This window comes from Oncorhynchus clarkii, chromosome 17 (assembly GCF_045791955.1).
Source record: "Oncorhynchus clarkii lewisi isolate Uvic-CL-2024 chromosome 17, UVic_Ocla_1.0, whole genome shotgun sequence".
Taxonomy (NCBI): domain Eukaryota; kingdom Metazoa; phylum Chordata; class Actinopteri; order Salmoniformes; family Salmonidae; genus Oncorhynchus; species Oncorhynchus clarkii.
The window spans coordinates 18559056-18565091 of NC_092163.1; the positions used below are offsets into that span (position 1 = coordinate 18559056).

A 6036-nucleotide genomic window follows, 5' to 3' on the forward strand; every position below is an offset into this window, starting at 1 on the left:
TTCCTGAAACCCTCCCGTCTTTTATGCCCTAGCCACCCACGTCATATCAGGGAAATGATACAGGTTAACCATAATCTAAACTGAAACTTGTTTTACAGTTACATGCTGACCACCCCGCGTTGCAAAATAAATTGACATGCATGTTACTCAATCATTGCGCCAACGAGCGTCTGCGTTGCCAAACGCTAAAATAGAAATCCGTGCTATTAGTGACGCTGAACACGATGCAAGTACTACCTCTCCCATCTCCTCATTGGTTTATAGAAACAGAAATCCACGTGCCACCTCCTCATTGGTTATACCCACGTTGGTGATTGATGACCTGAGGTCAGTTGGTCAGTCAGCTGTGGTAATACACCTTATGAAAGTTAGATGCCAATTGCCATATAAAGTCCAAAGAAAAAGAAGCCTGGAAGGAGGAGAGATGACTAGAAATGAGTCGGTTGACCGTTTTATCTGTGGATTAATTGTCGGAGTAGAGGACCTTGTGCATTTCACGTAAAATAACAACCCAGGACAAATTAGCTAGCAACAGAATGCCATCTACCTAAATTGCCATAAATGTTTGCTTTTTGACCTGTCGCCAAATTAAAATAATTTGTTCAGAGTTTGTTTTTATACTTCAACCTGCATGTCGTGATTGCGTTTGGTGTGGGGGGACAAAATCAATTTGAGGACGCGGTTTGGGCCTGATATTATTAGGCCTAAATAATGTCTTCTCAAAGATGGTGATTTTATGCATGTTTAACTTCAGTGTTTTGAATACTGATATCTGATTTATTAATTTAACAGGTGATGGACTTTTAGTGGTGGAAGTGCAGTGTGTTTTAATCCATACGAAGCTTTAACAGTATAGTGACTTAGTTACTAATTTGTTATCTTTTCTCCTGGTGGATCAAAGATTAAGGATTTTAAAGAATATCCCATATAATAGATGATCACTATGGGACAAAAGAAACTAAGGGAACTGTCTTCACAGTTTTAATAATGATTTCTAAATTAGTTGTACGCAGCATAGAAATTATACAGTCACCTCTGAATGTTATAATGGATTTATTTTTTTCTTGATCATCTCCTGGATGAAAAGTGAGGAAATTGATCGTTGCTTTTTATTTTCACTTTATTAACAAAAATCCTGAATTGCCACAGTTACTTTGACTGGAAAATAATTGGAAAGGGAACAGGCTTTTGAACCTTGAGGGAGAAGTCTACCACTGGGCAGCCCTGGGTGATGCAGCCCAGAGAGATGATGTCCACATGGGGGGAGAGATACTGGGGCAGGGAGTCTGGGGTTACCCCTCCACTGGCCTCGATTAGCACAGAAGGGAACTCCTCCTTCAGAAGCTTGGCTGCCGCATGGAGTTCCTGAGAGAGGAAGGGACAGAGGAGGAATCGAGGCCGGAAGAAACGAGTGCGGGAAGAGACCGTGAAGGAAAGAGATTGAACTAAATGCACAGCACTGGAGGAAGAAGAATATTACATTGATAGTCCAGTCCAATGTACATGAATGTCCAACGGAATTATGTCTTCTGCTGTATCACAAGCCCTCCAGTACATCTCTACCTCTTCTACATTACTTCCATGATGCCTTTGGGAAGTCCATCAGTCTCACCTGTGGCAAAAAGTTGTCCAGCATGACGATGTCGGCGCCTGCCGTGGCCGCCTCACTGCCCTCCTCCCGGCTGCCGCACTCCACCTCAATCTTACTGCTGAAGCCACACACCGAGCGGGCGTCCCTCACCGCCTGGAAGACCCACAGGTAGGAATTACATCAAATCAGTTCTCTATCAGAATGCTAAATTAATTTATATTCAAAATGGGAAAACTTCAGCTCTCATATTAGAAAAAGGACAGATCTAATGGTACATCTTGGAATATGAAAGACATACATGTATTCTTGCACTCTGATTTTCATGCATTTCAGAGGAATCGACAACCACAACATAGTATAGGTTGATGTCAAATGTACAGTTTGAGACATCCACCCTTGCCTACCTGTGTGATACTCCCTGATGCCCATATATGATTGTCTTTCAGCATCACCATCCCACTCAGGTCCTGTCTGTGTATGGACACGCCGCCCACCAGCATGGCATACTTCTCCACCAGCCGGAACCCAGGGGTGGTTTTACGTGTGCCAGCCACATGGCCATGCCAGCCTGCCTCCCTGGCGACGCTCTGTAGCTGGGAGCAGCGGGTGGCTATCCCAGAGGCCCGGGCCAGGCAGTTGAGGGCCGGTCTCTCCCCGAGGAGGATACACCTTGCTGGGCCTCTGACCACAGCAGTCTGGGTCACCGCATTTGGACCTGGTGGAGGTGAGGTCAAAGAAGAGTTTACCCAAAAACACGTGAGTGATCTGCATCTAAAATAGTTAGATGGTCATCAGTTGGAATCTATTCCAATGGAATTTTGTGAATGCCAAACTCGTAGCTCGTTTCCACAATACCTTCTCCAAATGAATTTGGCAGTGTGATCAGAGTTGGTGTATTGTCATCACATTTGTGAGGCATCTGTGTATTCTCTTAAACCTCCACAGCATGCTTTTGACCAGGTTCATAGTTGGTCTCTTACCGAGCTGTGCTCCCTCTTTGTGCGCCCATTCAACAGTGCAGCTGAGCTCAGTGAAGACAGCAGTGAAGAAAGGCCTGCCTGCCAGCATGCTGCACGGCGTTTTACACAACAACCTGGCCTCGACCTCATGTGACCCCACACACAGCCCTGCAGGATCAAAGTTTGGTGTGTCCTCTGCCAGCCACTCCCGTGCCAGTCGGGTCAGTGTGTGGGGAGGGAGCGTGTTTGACAGGTCATACTGAGGAGTCGTCATCTTGAGAGGGGAGGTAAAACGTGATGCCGGAAATTTGTCCTGTTAAGAATGGAGAAAGGGGTTAGTTCCAGTGCTTTAAATCTGGCTATCCACTGATAGTTAAGTTTGTAGTTTAAATTGTACCCTACAAAATGTCCTGAGTTCTGGTATGAATGAATCCCTGCTCTCAATGTGCTTTTTCGACCACTTGCTTTGTAACAGTGTCAGTCTTCAGGTTAAGATTCACCACAAACAAAGAACGCTGGTGTGGTGACCTCAAGGGGGCCAATGTGTTAGAAATGGCAGAGACGATTTCTGATCCCAGTCTGCTCCTGCGGGTGTGGTAATATAACTGGAGTACAAGTAACGAGTGCAGATTGCAAAGAGCGCTCTGTAAGCCACACCCTAGTGGGCGGAGCTAGGCATGTTGTTTGTGCACATTGTAGTAAGGAGATATCATACGGAGATAGAATCTAATTTTACAATGGGTCTGCGGTGGTTCTGTGTAGTTATGATTAATATATGAGTCAAGAACATTGCAGTCAATTTTATCTATGACCTAATAAGTAAGATCTTAGGGATGCGCTCACTAACCCCTCTTTTCTATTTCACTGAGGACAACGGCTGAGGGCACCCTGGCCGACACGGGGGGGGGGGGGGGGGGGGGGGGCAGGCACGTCCATCTGCCTGTTGCTGCCTCCACTGTTTGTCTCCCCCTCAAGTCACTGTGTCAAGTGTACGAAATGCAAATTACAATAAACTAACAGCGGTCTTGATTGTATGTTTTGTACAGTCCGATTTGGGAATTCTGCTCATTGACAAGACAGCCCTGGTTTTTAAATTTAAAAAATAATAATTTCACCTTTATTTAACCAGGTAGGGTAGTTGAGAACAAGTCCTCATTTACAACTGTGACCTGGCCAAGATAAAGCAAAGCAGTTCGACACATACAGAGTTGCACATGGAATAAACAGTCAATAATACAGTAGAAAAAGTCTATATACAGTGAGTGCAAATGAGGTAAGGTCATGAGGTAACATGTAACTAATATGCTTGGTGCAGTATTTCTCAATGAAAAAAATGCATGAAAACTAGTAGTCTCTTGTTGAATGACAGACTTTGAATAATCCTTATTGTTGACCCATCACCGGTCAAGGGGCGTAGACGTCGGTGAGGGTTTTCAGCTGTTCGGGCACACAAAACCAATGTCCAAAACAAACGTCACAAAATGCCATCATAATATACGCACAAACTCTTCCGAACTGTTTCGGCTGGGAAGCATGTGGACGCCTTAAGGCACATCTCTGATATCAAGAGATCAACCTTTAGTCACACTTCCAGTTCAATCAGTTTACATAGTCTTTATTTTACTTGCTCTACAACAGAGAACAAAATGTCCAAATCAGACTGTACAAAACAATGAAATCACAATGGCTTTTTTGTTGTGAAAAAGTACAGTGTGTGTCTATAACAAGGGTCAATTACAATAATGTGAATTTCATGTCAACCAGGTCTGTCTTGTGAACAAGCAATTTATTTCAAGCACTGATGGTCATTAGATAATCCAAAGAATTGTTAAACAGCGCCCCCCTGAGGCAGAACATTTTCTATTGAGAAGTGTTTGGGACTTGTTTCCCTGTTTGCTACTCAAAAGATATTTTACTTAAAAATCAGACAAAATTAACTGCAATACATATGTTCTGAAATATTAGATTAACTAAACAGAACCACCGCAGACCCATTGCAAAACAGGCCTATCTCGGTAATAAAATGTGCCCCAGTGCACAATCAACATGCCTAGCTCTGCCCACTGGGGCGTGGTTTACAGAGGACTCTTGGCAATGGCAGTGTTCGATTAAGGATTAAGCTGAAGCGAGGTGCACCAGTCTATGGCCTGCGTGGTGAACGGGCAAAAGTGGTGAGGGAGGAGCGCTCTTCTCAAATCGAACCGTAATCTGCGCTGTTCTGGTCATGTTGTCAACAAGGCAGCATGGTCTATCGTTCAGAAATATACATCTCTTTCCATAAAAGGCAGATAAAGCGTTTATCAAAGGCAATCACTTTTGCACGTGAAAACCCAGAATCCTACTCATTACAGGGCTGCCAACATTTGAACAAAGTTTGGAGTGAGATTTGCCATTTGAATTTCATTGCCACAACCCCTAGATGGGGGACTGGGGGTCCTCCCCCAAGAAAATGGTACTGTTTTAAAGCTAATCCCTGCAATTTGACATATTTTGACATGGTTTAGGCCTATGACCAGGGATTTTTTTTAACAGGTCAAGTGTATTCAGAATGCTTTGAACATTAAATGAAAATGAACACTCAAAATTCAACAACTTTGTTACTTTGAGATTTTTGGGGAGATGAAATGTAAAGAACACTAATAACAAAAAAATCGTACATATTTTTGGGGTGGTTTGACACTATTCAGACAGTAATTAAATGAGATCGGGAGACAGGCAAATGCTAGAAACTGTGCACCAAAGGCTCTGCACAGTAAATTGTAATATTAATGGTTGATGACAGTGGTTAACCAAATCATAGATTGCAGTCTCATTGTCCATAGAATGCTTTCAAGGTAGGGACACAAACATTTTGTATCTTAGGTGAACTCGTTCTTTAAAATAGGTCTGGAAGAAAATCCTGCTTGCTCTCCAGAAGGGTTGGCCACCCCTAATCTAGGTTTCCCAAGTGCTGGTTGTTTGAAAATGTTATAACAATCGTTTCTCCAAATCACCCACAATCTTCCCCCCCAAAAAATCTAATGAATATCAATATCCAGGTTGTTTATGTCTACTAGTTGAAGATCCTTGCCATCGTCTGACTATATATACAAAATGATGCATTTTAGGAGTTGAGTCCCCTTGTCATCTCTGCCTAGCACAATACTAAAATCTCAAATCATATTGGCTTCATGGAGCATTTAATATCAAATGCTTATTTGTATGACTGATTCAAAATTGTCCATGAAGGGCAGCAATAATGTATAGCCTAATATAATTCATTTTCAAAGACAAGTAGGCATAGCATATTTTAAATATGGGATTTTTTAATTTTTTAAAAATATATATTTCACCAGGTAGGCCAGTTGAGAACAAGTTCTCATTTACAACTGTGACCTGGCCAAGATAAAGCAAAGCAGTGCAACAAAAACAGTTACAAATGGGATAAACAAACATACAGTCAATAACACAATATAAAAATCTATGTAGTAAGGTTTGGGAGGTAAG

The 6036-nt window shown here is 42.6% G+C and overlaps 1 protein-coding gene across 1 annotated transcript; it reads right to left on the minus strand.

Moving 5' to 3' along the window:
* Positions 1-1149: 1149 nt before the first annotated feature.
* LOC139369624 (nicotinate-nucleotide pyrophosphorylase [carboxylating]-like) lies at positions 1150-2860 on the minus strand. The gene is made up of 4 exons (XM_071108890.1): positions 2572-2860; positions 1996-2306; positions 1613-1744; positions 1150-1365 (listed from the first exon to the last, which is right to left on the minus strand). Exons 1-4 carry the CDS (start codon positions 2822-2824, stop codon positions 1150-1152), a joined length of 912 nt encoding a protein of 303 aa, XP_070964991.1. The 5' UTR covers positions 2825-2860.
* Between the last annotated feature and the right edge of the window lie 3176 nt (positions 2861-6036).

Bases quoted from the DNA above. Each gene is read 5' to 3' on its own strand.
- LOC139369624 (XM_071108890.1), bottom strand. From the start codon at position 2,824: ATGACGACTCCTCAGTATGACCTGTCAAACACGCTCCCTCCCCACACA. The intron at 2,307-2,571 runs GTAAGAGACCAA...CACCTCCACCAG, and splicing joins CAAAGAGGGAGCACAGCTCG to GTCCAAATGCGGTGACCCAG. The intron at 1,366-1,612 runs GTGAGACTGATG...TTCCTCTCTCAG, and splicing joins TGGACAACTTTTTGCCACAG to GAACTCCATGCGGCAGCCAA.